The 19,034-nt window shown below is 36.0% G+C and overlaps 1 protein-coding gene across 34 annotated transcripts in view; it reads left to right on the forward strand.

Annotated features, from left to right (window-relative positions):
• Positions 1-19,034, forward strand: part of SLMAP (sarcolemma associated protein) — a 152,124-nt gene that overhangs the window by 123,281 nt on the left and 9,809 nt on the right. For 22 of the 34 annotated variants that reach the window (XM_055414138.2, XM_055414136.2, XM_055414144.2 and 19 more), the window contains 6 exons: positions 5,230-5,310; positions 5,897-5,956; positions 11,664-11,786; positions 12,796-12,870; positions 15,100-15,420; positions 15,826-15,943. In XM_055414138.2, the coding sequence (XP_055270113.1) occupies positions 5,230-5,310; positions 5,897-5,956; positions 11,664-11,786; positions 12,796-12,870; positions 15,100-15,420; positions 15,826-15,943 (778 nt within the window). Of the gene's footprint in view, positions 1-3,286; positions 5,084-5,229; positions 5,311-5,896; positions 5,957-11,663; positions 11,787-12,795; positions 12,871-15,099; positions 15,421-15,825; positions 15,944-19,034 lie in introns of those variants that run through there. The other 12 variants (XM_055414156.2, XM_055414154.2, XM_055414157.2 and 9 more) reach the window with 2 other exon arrangements.

Genomic DNA, 19,034 nt, shown 5'->3' on the forward strand with positions numbered 1-19,034 from the left:
CATAGCACTTTAACCATCAATTTATGTCTTATAGCTCACAATCCAGTAACAGTGTCAGATAATAATATAAAACAGTTGGAGTTCTGTCTTAAGAAGGATATTTCATTGGAAGGTTTCTTTTTAAATGGATATATATGTGTGGGTTTTTTTTAATGCTTGGACTAGGTTTCGTTAGCTACTAAAGATTTGTTGTGGTCTCTGTCTCACTTCCAGCATTATTTTCAGCTTTGATCTAAAATTTTTAATCAAATAGAGTATAAATCTTATTTGAAAAAGATGAAAAATGTTTTCAGTTCTCTTTTTCTAGTTATTGTACATTTAATATTTGTTATGATATTTAATATTATCTTAATTGCTGGCATCTCAATTTGGTTTAAACAAAAGTGATTATATAGAACCTTATATTTTGTGATGAATACTCCTATAATTGCTTGAAGTAATTTAATCTGTTAATTATTTTCTATAAAAATTGCCAGGCCTTAGAAAAGTTTTAAAGCATCATGTTGTCAAGTCACTTTTATGTGTAGGGAAATTGGGCAAATAAATTTAGTGGAATATGTTCATTATTCATTCTAGGACTTTTATCAGGAGAACATGTCAGTATAAAATTTAAAACTAAATTCAAAATCATTTGGGTCAGTTAAAACAATGAATAATAAAAGGTTGCTGTACTCAATTTAATTAATTCTGTTTTATGACAGTAACTGGATCCATTTGGCTTTTAAAAATATTTAAAAGGATAGTGTTATCCCAACTATCTAGTGACTTCCATTTGGAATTTTGTGCATGGCACATGCCATATTTGGGGAAAGAATGCATAAAATATGCATCACTAATATTGTTCTGGCAAACAGGCATTGAGTTTCAGAACACTGAACTATTTTTAGTACGTATGGTAATTTATTTCATCTTATTAAAGTGAGATGAGAACAGATTTTAAAATAGCTTTTACTTCACCAACTAAATACCTATTCAGATTAGTTGGTTAAATAGCCAACACTTTGATGTAATGTAGCATTAAAAAAATCATTGCTGCTTTTAATTAAAGAAAAGTATCTTACTACCTTTGTGCTTCTATTTAATGCATTATTGATTAGAATTTATTTCCTTGAAATTACATGATGTCATTATTGAAAAAGAAAATGTTATGATTTCCTTTTGAAATCTGGCTATAAAATATGTATTGAAAACTTTAAAGAGCATGCTTAACAATTTACTAGCAGTTTCACTTCTGAGTTTTTATCTTAAAAAGGAACAAGTTGGACAGATGTACAAGGACGTTTGTATTGTTTTAAAAGCAAAAAGAAAACATAAGCATCCAGTAATAAGGACATTTACTAAATATATTATAGCAAGTGTGTCCATGCAAGTGAATAGAATACATCCTTGAAGAATGGTAATACAGAAAGTTCCCTGGCAGTCCAGTAGTAAGGACTGAGCACTTTCACTGCCAGGGCCTGGGTTCAGTCCTTGGTTGGGGAACTAAGATTCTGCAAAGCCTAGTGGCGCAACTGGAAAAAAAAAGGGGGGAAAGAATGAATGCTAATACAGATAGAAGTTTTATATACCCAGAGATTTTCCTGTCAGCTGTCAGCATTTTACTGGCACTAACCGCAGTTGGCATGCAGAGGTGTGTTAGTCCCTGTAACAAACTAACATGGCTGAAATAAATTACACTTAAATGCTTTATTTCTGGCTATAAAGTATTTTCTTTTGGATTTGGCTGGATTATTTTATTTTTTAAATACTTTCACTGGTGATGTTTTTAATAGAATTTTCTTCATTGAAAAATATCAGTTGCTAGAAATTGCCAGTTACTAGTTGTTACAAGTCTTGGTGGTATTAATGTTTCCTTCAGGTATTTCGCCTAATGCAAAATGCAGTTGTAGTTTGCCCATGCCTTCTATTTAAGCCCTGACTCAACTTGCAGTCATTTTATGTTTATGGTAGATTTAAAGATAGCACTAGAAAAAAAAACAAGAATTTGTCAAACAGCGGCTTTTAATTTCAGGCTTTGTGTCCTTAGGCAATTTACTTTAGTACATTAAACCTCAGTTTCCTCATTTATAAAATGGGATCAACAGTATATATCTTACAGAGTCTTGTGGAAATTTAATGAAGTACTGTTTATAAAGCAGGAAGCACCTTTCTTAGTTCTTCTCTCCCACCTTGATTCCTGACCTTGCTTTCTTTGCAAATAATGGTTCCAGTGGTATAAGAACTGGCCTATGTTTGTTTTGCCCATCCATTATTATGTATACTTGAAGATATAGTGAAAACAGTCACCTTATTGCAGACTTGCCAGTTTGGGAGCAGTTTGGTATTGATGTTGGTAGCTATCCTTCCATTTACCCCTGTTATATATACTATTGCTGTACATTTTAATAAGTAAGTACTGCAGAAAAAATCAACTGATGCTGCGGTTCATGGGGTCACAGAGTCGGACACGACTGAGCATCTGAAGTGAACTGAATTGAATGAATTTTAATACTGGGAAGTTGGGTGCTGCTTCATAGCTGAAGAGTAGAGGTTTTAAATAGTAGAGACTCTTGTCACTCATTTGTTGTGTCCTATTCATCTTGAATAGATGTGATTTGCCTCCATATAATAACTGTAGTGTCAAGACACAACAGTGATGGCACATGACTTGATTTGCAGTAAACTGTGGCTCTAACCATCTTTTTTGGAGCACCTCCTACTTTCTGTGCATTGTTCTATGGACTGAGGATATAGCAGTTAACAAAACAGACAAAGATTCCGGCACTCATGGAGCTTACATTCTACTAAGATCTTAATGGAAACCTCTAAGGCAATTTTTTTTTTGTTACTGTTCATGGGGTTCTCAAGGCAAGTATACTGAAGTGGTTTGCCATTCCCTTCTCCAGTGGACCACATTCGGCTGTGGTCCATGTGATCAGATCGGCTAGTTTCCTGTGATTGTCCATCTAGTCAAGGCAATGGTTTTTCCCGTGGTCATGTATGGATGTGAGAGTTGGACTGTGAAGAAAGCTGATCGCCGAAGAATCGATGCTTTTGAACTGTGGTGTTGGAGAAGACTCTTGAGAGTCCCTTGTACTGCAAGGAGATCCAACCAGTCCATTCTAAAGGAGATCAATCCTGGATGTTCATTGGAGGGACTGATGCTAAAGCTGAAACTGCAATACTTTGGCCACCTCATGCGACGAGTTGACTCACTGGAAAAGACTCTGATGCTGGGAAAGGTTGGGGGCGGGAGGAGAAGGGGACGACAGAGAATGAGATGGCTGGATGGCATCACCGACTCTGTGGACATGAGTTTGAGTGTACTCCGGGAGTTGGTGATGGACAGGGAGGCCTGGCGTGCTGTGATTCATGGGGTCGCGGAGAGTCGGACACGACTGAGCGACTGAACTGAACTGAACTGAACTGAAGGCAATTTTACCTTCCTAGCTACTGTTCCAAATAGGAAATAAAAGTTGCTTGTAAGCCAGAAGAATATGTCTGAAAATACATTCCTCTTGGTTTACCTTGATATCTTGATCATAAAATTGCCAAGAATATTAAAATTAGAAGAGTCTTTTTGTCTTTTCCTTTCTGTTCCCACAGAACGGTTTCTTTTCTTTCTATTTATTGATAAGATGTATTCACCTCCCTTATTTGAGACTTTAACTTTGTGATCAAAACTAGTACATTCAGAAATATCTAACCAGAACACACTGTGAATGCACACTAGAGGTCTCAGATTCCCATGGGCCTCAGCAGTCAGTGACTTCATGTCTAATCCAAGCTCATTGTCTCTCAACAGTTGGTCTTTGATTAGAAATGGCAGTGAGAAAAGATGCAAAAGGCCTCTTATAATCCATCACTCATTACACAAGTTAAGCCACAAATTTAGGCTATTCTTATATGGAATAGCCACAGTAAGTTCAATATTGTATTAATTATTTTGACAGTGATGGTTTCAGATATGTTTCTGACTACTTCTCAGATGAAAGATATCTCTCGATTTAGTTGATTATGAAAACAATATATGTTCACTCTAATTTTTCACACAGTTTATGACAGTGTGAAGTTAGAAAGTAAATGTTCGTCCCTACCTTCAGAAATGACCATTGGTATCTCTGTGGTAGATCCTTCTAGGCTTGAATAAATATAAAACAAAAAATTCATAGCTAAATGTTCAGCTTTTTTCAGTCTAAACAGAGTCACATTATACCTAACAGACTTTACTTTTACTTAATAATAGTGAGTCTATCTTGAACATTTTCCATTCTGTAATGAACAATGCTGCAGTGAACATCCTTATGGATATATACTATATGTTGCCTATTATTTCCTTAGGAAAAAGTACTATAAATGGATATGCACATTTACGTTTTTGATACAGATTACCAAAAACAGTATAGTCAAGTGCATAACATTGTAAAAAATAATTATATACCTACTGAATTTATAATCTCATTGAGGAAATAAGATATATTTATATACAGAGAATGCTATAAAACAGAACATGATTAATGATAAAAACATATGTCCCAGAGAAGATACAATGAAAAAGGAGCAACATGCTGGAGAAATGAAGACTTCCTTAGACGTGATGGGCTTAAGCTATATCTTAATATAGATTGAATAGGCCAAGTAGTGAGAATGGTCCTTAAGTTTAAGGAAATATCAATTTAAGCAAAGAATTTAAATTAAGGCTTGTGGTTCAGGCACTGTTGTGTTTTCTTTAGATGTAAAAGGCTGTTAATGTTCTTTTTTCAGTGTTACTTCTAATTAAAAAAAATAATGGTAATTTTTTAAAGAGTTTTTGTTATGAGTATAAATATTACTAAGGCATCCTAACTAGTGTTTTTATATAATAGAATCATTTTCTTTCCTCATCTTCATACAATGTCCACATTGTCCTGGAAATTTTTGCTATATTTGTTGCAGTTCTCTGAATACTTTAGCAAAGCTTGCTTCATTTTTGTTTCCAGTTGGCCAGTGGACAGCCTTGAACAAAAACCCCAGCCCTCTGCACAGCAGTCATGATCCACATTATAATTTAATCTGAGCTCCGTGTAATAAGCAGCATTCCATTTGGGACTAGAGTGGTGAAGAAGTAAGAGCTTCAGTGACCTCAGTTAATTTTAAAAGTATTTTGCATACCAGTAGATTTAGAGCTTGCATAGCCTGAAGCAGTTTTACTGATACACGCTTTTTAATTGTAACATGATTCTACTTTTCTTTTTTTTTCCTGCTTGTTAGAAAACCAGGCAAGAGCAAAGGAATCTGACTTGTCAGATACTCTGAGTCCAAGCAAGGAGAAAAGTAGCGACGACACTACAGGTGAGTTTTAACCTAAGTTTTATAACTCTGCAGATGTTATTGTTAGTTATTGTTGCCTACTAAGCAGTTTAGGTCGGAGAAGGCAATGGCAAGCCACTCCAGTACTCTTGCCTAGAAAATCCCATGGATGGAGGAGCCTGGTAGGCTGCAGTCCGTGGGGTCGCTAAGGGTTGGACACGACTGAGCAACTTCACTTTCACTTTTCACTTTCACACATTGGAGAAGGAAATGGCAACCCACTCCAGTGTTCTTGCCTGGAGAATCCCAGGGACGGGGGAGCCTGTTGGGCTTCCATCTATGGGGTCACACAGAGTCAGACACGACTGAAGTGACTTAGCAGCAGTAGCAGCAGCAAGCAGTTTAGGTATGCAGGTTGGTGTGGGTGGAGATTTCAAAATTTGTATCTGTGAGGGGGAAAGCAGTGCTTTTATTTATCAAGTGATTCCCTTGATAATTTGGATAAATTTTAAAACTACGTATAATGATCCAAATATAATAGCTGTATAAGTTTCACTTACTTATTTTGAAAAGGATACCTTGCTGATACAGTTTACTGTTTATAATTCTCTTTTTTCCCCCTCTGTAGACGCCCAAATGGATGATCAAGACCTAAATGAACCCCTTGCTAAAGTGTCCCTATTAAAAGGTACATGTTTTTATGACATTTAAACCAGGGCATTGGATTCACCCTTGCCACAAATTCAATTCCAAGTATTACATGATGTTTTAAGTTTTAGTTAGAAGAGTAAGATATTTTGCCTACAGTAGCAGAAACTAAAATTTAAAATGTTGATGTTGGTGCTTAAATACTTTAAAGAAAAATGTTTAAATTGTAAAATAATTTGTGTTAATCAAAGTTATTTGTAGGGCAGAGCAGTAAGTGGTAGAATGTGAAATGTAGCTGTGGGTTTTTTGTGTTTATCTTGATGTCTCTGACAGGAACTCTGTCATTTTTAATGTAAATTAGAAAAAGTTAAAAATATTAATGTCCTTGAAAGAACTACCTATTTAAGTGCCTTAGGGTGTCTTTTTGATAAATCTGTGATTGCCAGCATTTAGTCTCTTTTATAATTGCCATATTGTACACAAGAAAAGTTGACATATAGGTCCAGCTCAATAGATTAAGCATTTTAGTAGCAATGGACCAATACCAGGCAAGTCTCAAAATCAGCAGCAAAAGCAGCCTGTGGAGGTTTCTTTGTATAGAAATGCCTTTGCATCTGGCTGGGCTCTTAAGGGATCACCCAGTTCAGACCCTAAGTTTTGGATTATATGAAGGGAGCCTTGGGCTTCCCAGGTGGCACAGTGGTAAAGATATACCTGCCAAAAAAAAAAAAAATGAGATTTAAAAAAATTAAAAACAACAACAAAAAAGAATACACCTGCCAGTGCAGAAGCTGCAAGGGATGTGAGTTCAATTCTTGGATCAGGAAGATCCCTCAGAGGAGGAAATGACAACCCACTCCAGTATTCTTGCCTGAAAAATTCTGTGGACAGAGGAGCCTGGTGGGCTGCAGTCCATGAGGTCACAAAGAGTTGAACAAGACTGAGTGACTGGATGCATGCATGCACATACATGCTTTCACACACACACACGGAAGCCTTGATTTCACTTTGCATGATCATGCTGCTCTCTTAGCTACATAACAATTAGAATTGGAAGTGGTTAGCAAAGAGGTTACCCAGTTTCTCTTAGAATTCCTTGGTCTGGGCGTCATGGCCTTCTCTTTTATTCTCTCATGAATCCTGAAGCTGACATAACTGTTTGAGTCACCTTTGATTGAATTCCCTTACCAGGAGAAGTCCTGAAGATTACTGGTCCAGGGAACCAGTTGCCAACCTGCGTTTAAGTATGATCATAGTTTTCCAATATTCTTCCTGATCTACACTCTTCTCAGATGACCTCTGGTGTTTGAGACATGGCTTTTCTTTTCTTTTTTTTTTTTAGGAAAAAAGCAAACAAGTTTAAAATTAGGGAAGTGACAGATCTAGCCAAACCTTGAGAGTTGTAGACAGTAGCCCCTTTATTTTATTCAGTGAAACCCTATGCCTGGCTTCTTGAACCATTATTTTCAAATTTTATTATTTTCCTTTTTAAAAAAGTCAATCTTTGTTTAGAATTATAATACGCTATCCTTCATGTTAGTCATCTAGGATTAGGAAAGGCATCTAAAGTAGATTAAGCAGTCACCATGAGCTGTAAATGAAATGATGAAACAGTAGTAATTTTCCTTGAAATATTATTTTCAGTCAACATATGTCACTTTTGAAAGAGAAATAAAGCTGTGGCTTGATCCACAGGTTTTTATGTACTTGAAATCATTTCCTTAAAAAAGGTAAAAAGAAAACTGGAATTCAGACCAAGTAGTGTCTAATGCAGTTTTGCTTCCTTTAGGGAACCGTGCCAGAGACCTCAGTGGTTTCAAAGTCTGATAAGACTGTCCTTGGTGTTTGAGGAGTTTCTAGTCAAACTGGCAACAGAAGAGGTATAAATAATAAGCGGCTTCTTGTTGGTTGTTGCCATTAGGAGTCAAAGAAAGGGGAAAGAATGTCTAGATTATATATTTGTTTCTTTTTGTTTATCTTAGAAGATGGGGAAGAAAGGCAGTTCATGGAAGAAGTATCATTTGCAATGATTCTGAAAGTGTCATACCACAAAAAAGCTGAACTTGAATCTAGTCAACATTCTAGATTCAACTGCCAACTTGCAGGACACATAAAGAACAAGGGACATAGTGTAAATGATGTGGTAGACAATGTGAGGTTTCTAGTTTGGCACATGTTGAACAGTAAGGCTTTTTATAGGTCCTGCTTTGCCTGAAGCCATTTATACCCATTGTCCCAGCACATTTATTAAAAGTTCTTCCTTTCAAGTTCACATGTGCCCCCAGTTTTGTATCGCTACCCTTGGAACCAGAAGCAATTGGAGTGTAAGGCAGAAACTAGGACCAGAAAGCCATTTTCACTTAATTCTGTGACATTTATTGAACCAGGAGATACAGAGATAAGACACACAAGAAGGCTACAGTCTTATGGGAGAAGGAGACATTTTGATAGAGTCAAAAGTGTTTTAGTAGGTGTGGTGGAAACTTTGGAGAGTGCAGCTAATTTCCTGGCTAGGGGCAGAGACGGGGAGGAGCAGTAGTCAGGATGGGCCTTCCAAATAAGTTGGTTTAGGGTGAGAGTACCTAAGAGTGAAAAGGGAGGCATACATTTCTTTAAAATAGTGCTGACATTTACAAACAGGACTGTTTAATATAGCGTAACATTTACCAGTAGGAAAGTGTAGTACATTACAGGCTGTGCTGGGCAAATGTGGAGAAAGATAAAATTGGGCCAGAAAGAAATGTTGGGAATTCTCTGCATAGGGATGGACTGTGATAGCAAGGGAAATTTATAGAGAAAGAAGAGCAATGGGAAGATCAAAGGAGCCAACAAAAGATCCAGTTGTCAAGAAGGGAGCCAGCTGGTCAGAAGGACTAGCAAAGTAAGAGGTTGCTCTTTGGTCCCCTAATCTACGACAGAGGAAGCAAGAATATACACTGGAGAAAAGACAGCTTCTTCGGTAACTAGAGCTGGGGGAACTGTACAGCTACCCAGAAAAGAATGAAATTAGAACACTCCCTAATACCATATACAAAAATAAACTCAAAATGGATTAATGGCCTTAATGTAAGGCCAGACACTATAAAACTCTTAGAGGAAAATATAGGCAGGACATTCTTTGACATAAATCAGCAATATCTTTTTTGATCTACCTCCTAGAATAATGAAAGTAAAAACAAAAATAAATGAGACCTAATTAAACTTAAAAATCTTTGCACTGTAAAGGAAACCATAAATGACAAAAAGACAACCCTCACAGTGGGAAGAAATATTTTCCAACTGACAAGGGGTTAATCTCCAAAATATACGAACAACTTATACAGCTCAATATCAAAAATAAATAAATAAACAGTAAAAAAACGAGCAGAAAACCTAAATAGAAATTTCTCCAAAGAAGACATCCAGGTGGCCAACAAACACATGAAAAGATGCTCAACATCACTAACTTTTAGAGAAATGTAAATCAAAACTACAGTGAGGTATCACCTCCCACAGTCAGAATGGCCATTATTTAAAAATCTACAAACAATAAATGCTGGAGAGGGTATAGATAAAAGGGAACCCTCTTACATTTTTGGTGGGAATGTAAATTGATACAGCCACTATGGAGAACAGTGTGTGTGTGCGCGTGTGGTTAGTCACTAAGTCATGTCCGATTGTTTGTGACCATATGCATTGTTGCCCATCAGGCTCCTCTGCCTGCCTATTGTGAATAGGGCTGCAATGAACAGTGAGGTGCGTGTATCTTTTTGAATTATGAATCTCCATTTTTAGTTTTTTAAGGAAAACAATCTAGTGTTGCTTAAAAATCTAAAACTAGAACTACCATATGACCCAGCAGTCCCACTCCAGGTCATATCCCTGGAGAAAACCATTATTCAAGAAGATACACGCATCCCAGTGTTCATTGCAGCAGTTTTCCATAGCCAGGACATGGAAGCAACCTAAATGTTCATCAACAGAAGAATGAATAAAGAAGATGTGGTACATATGTTCAATATAATATTACTCAGCCATAAAAAGAGTGAAATAATGCCATTTGCAGCAACATGAATGGGCCTAGAGATCATCATTTTAAGCAAAGTAAGTCAGAAAGAGAAAGACAAATACCGTATCACTTATATGTGGAATCTAAAATACAACACAAATGAACATATCTATGAAACAGAAACAGACTCACATCGAGAAGAGACTTGTAGTTACCAAGGGGATGGTGGAGTGGGGAAGGGAAGGATCAAGGGTTTGGGATTAATCGATGCAAGCTGTTATATATAGGATGGATCAATGATAGTGTCCTGCTGGGTAGCACAGGGAACTATAATCAATATCCAGTGATAAACCATAATGGAAAAAATAGGAAAAAGAATATTTGTATAACTGAGTCACTTTGGTATATACAGATATTAACACAACATTGTAAATGAACTTAAAAAAAAAAAAGATAAAGGCATCATGATACTTCCTACTTTAATACTCCTAAAAAATAAGGATGTTATCCTGTATAATGACAAATCCAGAGATGGGCAGCTAGAACCTGTGCAGACTTCCATGTGTGATGTTGAAAGAGAAATTTTGTAGTTGCTATGAAAATGCACCTGCCACTGGAAAAATCTGTCTCTTGGTTTTCCTCCACCCTTGCCATGACTTTTCGAAGGAAGAATTGATAGACTGGCTAAAGTAGATGAACCTTGAGTTAGAATTTTTGACAGGGAGAAGATAGATATGAGGATGAAAACACATGTTTATAATATCTGAGACCTGCTGTGTTTGCATCATGAAATTTTATTTTTAGTTCTTTTCTGATGGATTGAAGTTGTTATGCCTGAGCTATTGTAAACCAAAGTAATAGTCAAAGAGAATAATAAAATATACTAGAAGAGTACAGCCTACCTGATGATGCATTTATTTCAGGCAGTGTTAGTAGTAGAAAATTTTAATACAATGAAAGACAAGCAGAGTGACTAGAGAGAAAAGAGGGAGGGAGCTTATTTGAGATGTAATGCTGGTTCTAATGTATTTTGATAAGATCACTAGGTTACATTATTTAATAATTAAGCAAATATTTACTTGTTATGTATGTGACTTTGAGGAAGCAGTGACAACAGAGTAAGCACAGTGGAGCTTTCAGTTTAGTTTTTATTTTCTATTCCACAACTGGGGAAATCATGCTAAAATTTTTTTCTTAAGGAAAAGTTTCTTTCTGTTTTTGCATTTCCAGTTAAGTTGCAAGTGAAAAATTTCTGACCTGTTATCAAGAAATTTCAGAATTGAATAAGAATAGCATTATTCCCATATTACTAAATATCAAGCCTTGCATAAGTTCTGCATAAGCCTTACATAAGTGAAACATAATTTATTATATACTAGTATATGTTTTGGAGAAGGAAATGGCAACCCACTCCAGTGTTCTTGCCTGGAGAATCCCAGGGACAGGGAAGCCTGGTGGGCTGCCATCAGTGGGGTCACACAGGGTCAGACACAACTGAAGTGACTTAGCAGCAGCAGCAGTATATGTTTTATAGTACCATTACCATTAATTACTAAATATATATTTAATTGTATTTGTGTTCTTTCTCCAGGGTAAAATGACTAAAATGCTTAATATAATTTGCTCCTAAATTTTATTAAACTTAGTTGTGCTGTGTTGTTAACTATGCATGTCTAAACATGAGAAAGATTGCTAATCTTTGGTTGTAGAGATTATGATATACTAACTCTTGCTTTTAAAATAAACGTATTTTTGTCAGATGACTCGCAATGTGCACAGTCAGAAATTGAGGCAAAACAAGAAATTCAGCATCTTCGCAAGGAATTGATTGAAGCCCAGGAACTAGCTAGAGCAAGTAAACAAAAATGCTTTGAACTTCAAGGTGAGATCAAGGTTACTTTGACTCTTCAGGGGATGTGAAAGCAACAAGATATTACTGAATGGCCCCAAGTCCAGAGGCATGGTTATCCTCTTCCAAATCCATGACTTTATTAGATATGTGATCTTGGAACTTTACTTATCCTCTCTGAGCTTATGATTCAGATCAGTGAAATAGAGACAGTTATAGTGGTATGGATTTCTTCTGAAGATCAAGAAAGACCTGTTACAATGAAAGCTCTTAAGCAATGAAAGCTAATTACATATTAAGTATAATAAAAGGAAAAAAAATAGAAATATTAATTTCTAAGTTTTAATTATACCTAATATTAGCTACTCAACATAAGATAAGGGTCATTTATATTCCCTGCAGTTTTACAGTGTATTCTAAAGTAAGTGAGAGGAGCCAGGTAAGGTTAACGTAGAGAATCTTCAAATGTCCCAACCACTTTTTATTCTAGTAGCTCACTTATCTATTCAGTCATAGGCCAGATGGATTCTGTGCTGTCCCCTAGAGCTAACCTTTTTGTGTCATTCACAGTAGTTATCTAGTTGCAGTCGATTAGTACTTTACAAAGTCTTAGAATCCTCATGTTCTCTAAAATGGCCTTCCTCACCAGGAGGAAGATTTGCATCCCACAGGGAACCGTGGACTTCCTGTCAGTAAGTACGTACTATGTACTTGGCAGTGAACGTGAGGATTCTAAGTCTGGTTTTCAAATTTAAGCTCACAATGTTGATTAACGACTAGCTATCAAGAATGCTTCTCAAGTAAAAAACAGCGTATATTATCTCAGCCATATTCAGTTGATACATTTATTACTTACTTACTACTGTTTTGTGCTCCTAAAAATCTTTTAAACTACCTGATTGCTAATACTGCTAATACTTACTGCCTAACTTTTGTTTCCTTCCATGAGCTTTAGGAGAGAGTTTCTTAGGATTTTCCAGTTGCTCAATTCTGAATATTTTCATTAAATCACAAAATTAGACAAACTGTACTTTACTTCTAGCTCTTTTGGAAGAAGAAAGAAAAGCCTATCGAAATCAAGTTGAGGAATCCAGTAAACAAATACAGGTTCTTCAAGGTATGGAACACTTCAGGGCTCTTTGGGACTGTTACTGTTTGTTCGTAGTAATTCAAAAGAAATGGAAAGTAAGAATGCAAAGAGTTCCCATTTTTCATGGCTTTGATTCTTCCGTAGAATCTGAGACTGTAACTAGCTCTTGGTGGCCTTTTTTTTTTAGAGGGAAGATTCCCTTGTACTGCAATAGTACTTCCCACTTGGAGTGGGGAGAGCAAGAGTGAAGATAAGAATTTGTAAGACTGTCATTTTCTGGGTTACATAGTGACTTACTATAGAGGAGGCCTTCAGACAGGACATCAGTTTGAGCCTTTTGGTGCATCAGCACTTTTAGCTTGTTGGTGATGTTATTTCTAATGCTCCCAGCACACTTGCATTGCAACAGAAATTGTTTACCATGTGGAACAGAACAGTGTTCCCTGCACTGCCTTCATTGGTAAAGGCTGTTCTTCATACCCACCATTTTGCTATCTCTTTGTGTGGGCTGTCACAGAGTCTTTACAGAAACGACCTGAAAGACACCTGTCTGTCCAGGGTTTTCTTTGAACCAGAACTGCTGGTACTTTGACGCTATAATTGTGAGATACTCCAGGAGATGTCTTTCCCATGCCACTGTAAAATCCCTAAAGTAAAATTAATTTGCCTTCATTGTCAGAGAAGGAACAAATGTTATTTTTAAATATTTGTTTGAGTGGCAGGGTAAAAAGAAATTAAATAGACAGGTAACCCCTGTTGAGATGAAATGGGGAGTCAGTGTGTGAGGCCTCCGGTATTTGCCCTAAAATACCCAGAGAAAAACCAGTCTTTTGGGTTTTCATCTTTTTGAGTTGGACATTTCAGTTATTTTAAAATTTTAATTGTATTATTGTCAAACAAGAATTTCTGGGGTAGATGGGTAGATGAATTTTTAAATTCATGAGAGTTCTTCACAGTCTTATTACAGTTTAATGCTATTATCCGTTAGTTTACATAAAGCTGTATTTCCATCCTGTATGGTGTATGGGCAGTTATCCCTGAAGGTTCTGTGATGTAGTGCTGCCTCTTGTGGTAAAGCTGCCTTACGTGAGCATCACTGAGTGCCCCCTAGTGCCAGCATGTATATTTCATGATTTTATCCACAAATCCATGTTCATGTAATCCCTAACCATCGTGCCCTTCCAGACGTTGAGGTTGCTAACCTCTTACTGCTTCCCACAAACTTAAATGATCTAGTATTTAATGTTTATTTATGAGGCAACCTCTTCCTCCCCAAGCCTGAAATCCTTATTTTAATTGTTCTTTTCTACCTAAGGAATTTTTTTATACTTATAATTTTCTTTTGTTATAGTAACCAAGACTAGTATTCTAGTTCTGAACCCAGTATGGTTTTATACAGATTATTTCCAGCTCACATCAACAAGACCAGAGCTTTAAAAAATATACCTCTGACTAGGCAGTATTCAGTAACTTTATTAATTCATTAATTCAACAGATAATCCTTGGTTCTTTACTCTTCTAGTCTTGGGGATAGTATACATGAGATGTACAGTGTAGTGAAAAAGATGAACAATAAGCAAATAAGTATATAATATGATATCCAATAAGAGCAGAATAAAGGCCTAGAGAATGACAGTGGACTACTATTTTTAGATAAGTCATGAGAGAAGACTTCTTTAAGGAATTGACAATTCAACAGGAAATTGAGTTGAGAATATCAAAGGTTATATTAATGTTTACCATCTGACCAAGCAGTTCTGTGTCTATGAATTCACCCTTATGGGAGGAGAAAATCAAGATTGCATTATAAGATGTATTGTCATGAGTAATTAAAAACTCAACAGCATAATATATCTGAAATAAAAGATTAGTGAAGAAAGTTAATATAGCTGTTTTGTCGTTAAAAAAATCTATCACCAGCAGCATAGAGAGCACTGTATTTATTATGATCACTTCCAATTTTTGTTTTTATATATGTATAAATGCTTAGAAAAAAATCTGGGAAAATAAGTACCAAATGTTAGAAGTAATTTTCTCTGTGTGGGAGAAATAAAGACCACTTTGAGCTTTTTTCCTCTCTTTGTGTTTCTGTATTTTGATGTTTTATGCATTAAACATGGATTGCTCGTACAGTTTAATCAAAAGCAACAAACGGCTCTGACAGCCTGGGTGTGCGTAACTACAGTCCCGTATGGACTGTTCTTTTATTCCTGATTACGTGGACTAAGAAAGTGATAAATAACTATACTTTTGTAGCCCAACTACAGAGGTTACACATCAATATTGAGAATCTCCGGGAGGAAAAGGACAGTGAAATCGCAAGTACTCGAGATGAATTGCTTAGTGCCCGAGATGAAATTTTACTCCTTCATCAAGCGGCAGAAAAGGCTGCCTCTGAGCGGGACACTGACATTGCTTCTTTACAAGAAGAGCTTAAGAAAGTGCGAGCTGAGCTTGAGCGGTGGCGGAAAGCAGCATCTGAATATGAGAAAGAAATCATGAGTTTGCAAAATAGCTTTCAGCTTCGGTGTCAACAATGCGAGGACCAGCAGAGGGAAGAAGCAACCAGGCTGCAAGGTGAGAAATGTACTTTACGTAAAGCTCTTAATGCTTGACACTGATAACTTCATAACTTGTACTGAATAACCCAGTCAGGCTAATTTTCTCTTCCATAACGATTGATTGTATAAAAGCAATGTTTTTATATTGGGGCTATAAACATTCTTCACATCTGTAAGGTCTACAGTGAATTGAAAAAATTTGCAATTTTACATTTATTTAAATATTATGAAAAATTATTTGTCTTGTAAAAGTGAAGTGGTAAAAAAAAATATTACTGAAGTTCAGGGTGATGAGAACTTCCCTGAGGCATAACTGCCAAGTAACAGAAATCAAGGAAAAGCCATATAAAATCTTTATTTTTTAAGGGGGAAAAAATAGTTATGTTCCTATACTAACAAATGTGTTTTGGGACTATTTTAGGTGAACTAGAGAAGTTGAGAAAGGAATGGAATGTATTGGATACCGAATGCCGTTCTCTAAAAAAGGAAAATGTTTTGCTATCTTCAGAACTGCAGCGGCAAGAAAAAGAATTGCACAAGTATGCATGAACTCTTATTTAGGTTCAAAATATTTCTGTATCTTAGATTTTCATCTAAATTTAGTTTTGAGACTTAAATACCTTTTGGAACAAAATATTCAGCCAGACTCTTTTCTGGCTACTTGATACGTTAACCCCACTAAATGAGTACTGAAGCACTTTTTTTCTGGCACTACCTCTATGTCCTTTCCTTTGGGTGTACTCATGGAATACAGATTCATTAAATGCCCCCTTCCCACCCCCGTTCCCAAAAGCTCTAAACAAATAAGCAGCAAATGATCTATGATTAAATTCACCTTTAAGCTAAATGATAATAAATTTCAAATACAAGTTTGTTTTTTTCTTTCATGCCAGCGATCCCTTCTCTTTATAAGGTTCATCAGAAGGTGGCTGTGATAAAAGAATTGATATTATTGAAAGACAGAATCAGCTTTTCCTTATCAAACAGGGTTATATAAAAAGTAATAATATATAAGATCAGAAATTCTCTAAAACCAATTAAATCTGTCATAATATCCAGTACCCTACAGGCAAACCAATGAATGCAATAGATTTGTTTCAGCAAATTTAGTAGTCTTGTTTTCTTACCAACAGTTATTGTATAATTTAACATTTATTTCTTCCTTTAAAATTTGACCCATTTTGATTCCATATTTTTTATTTAAGCTGTGTTTACATTCTAATTCAGAATATGAAGGTGCAAGTGTTAGTCACTCAGTCCTGTCCCAATCTTTTCAACCCCATGGACTGTAACCCGCCAGGCTCCTCTGCTCATGGAATTCTCTAGGCAAGAATATTGGATGGGTAGCCATTCAGCCATTCCCTTCTCCAGGGGATCTTTCCAACCCAGGAATCGAACCGAGATCTCCTGCACTGCAGTCAGATTCTTTACTGTCTAAGCCACTAGGGAAGCCCAAATATGAAGGTTGTACATGTTTATTATTGAAGCCATTCTTTAAACTGTCTCCTTCCCCTCAGTACACCAAAAATGTGAGTCATTATTCTCTTGTTAGCCTTGTGCTTATACTCCTGAAGAGTATTAAGGTTAGCAAAAATTCAGTGATCAAGGTCAGTTCTCATAGAAAATAAGCTTTAGGGAAAAATGATAATTAGATGTATCAGAAAATAGCATTCCTCATTAAATCTTATGAAAACAAAGACAATTGCAATATTGGTTATATATTAAAAAATCGAGAACTAATTGAAGGAGCAAGATGTACTGACTTATTCTGTAAAACTCCTTCCTATAATACTACATGCTCAGTATCAGTATCTTTTTTTTTTTTAATATCAGTGTTTTTAAAGCACTTTTTTCTCTTCCAGTGTCTTACCATTCCATAAATCTTTTCTATGGGTATTCCTCTTTGAATGTTTAGAGTTAATTAGCAATAGAGAATAAAACAAGTGTTTGTTTTTAACGTGAAAGTTTGTAAAAGCAATTTCAAAATATGAATAGGACAAAATAATGGCCCAAAATACAAACAGACAAATAAATGGATGCACTCACAGACACATACACACACATATGTTTGTGTGTGTTTAGTATCAACTGGTCATCAGTTGACAGAACATGTGGGCAAATTATTTGGCATAAAATGTGTGTAAGATGATACAGACACTCAGGTTCTTCCTATTTGGAATACATTTGGATCTTGGTGAATCCATTTAGTTTGGTATTCTGTCAAGCAAGAAATATCGATATTTGATTACCAGTATTGATTATCTTAAATTATTCTTGTTTTGGAATATTTGATATTTTAAAGATTCAGACTTGATCCCTTATTTTTGAGATATGATAAATTTAAATCTAGCAGATTGTTAAGTGCCATTTTAAAAATTACTTCCAAGTTTTGTTTAAATGTTGAAAAGCAATCCTACAAATTCCTTATGTGTTAGAAGTATATGATTTAAAAATATTAGGCCCCAGACTGTTGGAATATCAGTGGTCAAGTTATCTGTCTAAACTCACATAAACTATTTAAAACATTAATTCTGCTTTTTAAACTTTTTGATTTAATAGTTCTCTTAATTTATTTGTTAAGCCACCCCAGCATTTGAGTAGTATTTAGAAGCTAGTCTTTCTTTGCAGTGTCTTACATGCTGTTTAGTTCCTAGCTATATTCCCCTAACAACATCACACTCACACCTTGGATCTGCCTAGCATCCAATCAGCATGAGATTTATTCTCTATAGTACTTCAGGTACAGTATTGAGTCTGAGACTTATGATTCATCCTGAGAGGCATATAACTGTGATTCTCAAAAACCTTATCCTCCTTTAGCTATTTCTGTTGTAGATGGGAGCCAAATTCTTTAACACAGCTACACTGTACAGATCTTTTCTTCTTTGTTGTCCATGATGTAGAAGGAATTGAACAAAGAATTTCCATTTTTTTTAATTTACTTTTAATTGGAGGATAATTGCTTTACAGAGTTGTGTAGGCTTCTGCCATACATCAACATGAATCAGCTGCAAGTATGCATGTATTCCCTCCCTTTTGAACCTCCTTCCCATCTCCTACTGCATCCCACCCCTCTAGGTCATCACGGAGCCCTGAGCTGAGCTTCCTGTACTTTATAGCAGCTTTCCACTAAGCTGTCTGTTTTACATATGATAATGTATATATTTCAGTGCTCCTCTCTCCATTGTTCCACCTTCTCCTTCCCCGCTGTGTCTATAAATCTGTTCTGTATGAACAAAAGAATTTCCATTGATGCTTGTCAAGAGGTTTTCCTAGTGTGTAAATGTGATTTTTTTTTTTTTTTACATCAAGTTGTAACAGTTATCACAGATTCAAGCTGGAAAACAGCCTCAGAAATTATTGAGTTCAGTCTTCTTGTTTGACCAAGGAGGGCACTGAGACTCTTCTTGTGTTATTTGTGTCTGTGCAAACAGTGCCTGGCACAGATCTAAGAGGTCAGGAAAGACTCAGAGAATGAAATGGTACCAGTTAAGTGACTTGCTCAACATCCCACAACTAAATAGTGGCAGATCTGAGGTCTACGTCCCAACCATCCCAGTTCTTTGTTTTGTGTTTCCCTCTCATTTTGGTATCTTCTCATTTCAGTAGGTTTATCTTTACTTAAAGTTG

This window comes from Moschus berezovskii, chromosome 24, assembly GCF_049115385.1.
Source record: "Moschus berezovskii isolate FMDL1 chromosome 24, NW_MosBer_1.0, whole genome shotgun sequence".
Taxonomy (NCBI): Eukaryota; Metazoa; Chordata; class Mammalia; order Artiodactyla; family Moschidae; genus Moschus; species Moschus berezovskii.